General features: G+C 46.1%; 1 protein-coding gene across 1 annotated transcript in view; it reads right to left on the bottom strand.

Annotated features, from left to right (window-relative positions):
- ATF6B (activating transcription factor 6 beta) overlaps positions 1 to 1154 on the bottom strand; it is a 33645-nt gene that overhangs the window by 17950 nt on the left and 14541 nt on the right. The window contains exon 7 of the mRNA XM_018555853.1: positions 721 to 894. Coding sequence (XP_018411355.1) covers positions 721 to 894 — 174 coding nt within the window. The remainder of the gene's footprint in view (positions 1 to 720; positions 895 to 1154) is intronic.

Genomic DNA, 1154 nt, shown 5'->3' with positions numbered 1-1154 from the left:
CCCCTGTCCCACTGCTCATGCCACCGATACAAGGGTCCTGACTTCACTACACTAAAACTTCACTACACAGCATAGAGGCTATGTAACAGCACAATGCTTGCAATGGTGAGCTGCCAGCATAGCCATGTGACAATTCTGACCAATAAGAAGCTTTTCTGAGCCTTCTTTCTTCCAGGACAGCATCCAGGAAGAAAGAAGCGACTCTCATTGATTAGCACAGAGTCTTATAATACACACACGTTCCTACTTAGATCACACCGCTGCTTCCTGGGACAGCTCTCTGTTCCTTAAAACAGGGATAATGATGCAGACTCTTAGTCCAATGAGAAGACTGAAGACAGAGCGGTGACACAGGAAGCTGCATTGCTGAATGAGAGGGATAAACTGCTATGCGGTGTGGAAAATGTATGCAAATCACCATGTAGCTATAAAAATGATTGGCAGGTAAAACACATGTTGACTTGTGTGTCACCGCTGTGTGTCTAGAGTTTTGGTTTAATAAATGAGGATGAACGGGTACTCCGTTTTCCTCCCGCTGGAAGGTTAATTGGCTCCTGTCAAAATCAGCCCCGTATGTATGCATGTGAGATAGGGCCCTTAGATCGTAAGCTTCTAGAGGGAAGGGACTGTTGTGAATGTGCAAGGTTGTCAGCACTATATGCATACCTGTACTAAATAAATAATAAAACATGTTGACATCCAAAAAGGGGCAAAGCATACCTGTGAGAGTAGGAGCATGTGGTGCTGGAGGGGGACTGGTCACTGGGTGCAGGATGATGGCGTGCGCTGCAGAGCTTGGGGTGGGGGCTGGTTTGGTCCCTGGTGCAGGTCTGGGTTGTAATGCTGGCTTCTTAGACAGGAAACTGTTGGATTTAGGAAGACATCCAGTCGTACCTGAGAGACAGAGAACAGCAGAGTTATATGGTTAAAGAACCTTTATATAAGCTGCACTCTCTATTACTCATCCATATGTTCCACGTTTCCCCCTGCGCTGCATGCAAGTTGCTTCTCTAAGCCCCCATTCACAACTGAGCGATTTGTCACATGTTTCCTGAAGTGTGACAACGTTCAACATGATCATTCCTATTGTATTTAATGGTGCCCGCTCACACCTGAGCGTCCTGCTGCTGCTTATCATGCAAAAAAGTAAATAC

This window comes from Nanorana parkeri, unplaced genomic scaffold, assembly GCF_000935625.1.
Source record: "Nanorana parkeri isolate BGI_ZX_2015 unplaced genomic scaffold, ASM93562v1 scaffold215, whole genome shotgun sequence".
NCBI lineage: Eukaryota > Metazoa > Chordata > Amphibia > Anura > Dicroglossidae > Nanorana > Nanorana parkeri.
This window is presented reverse-complemented; position numbering and strand designations above follow the sequence as displayed.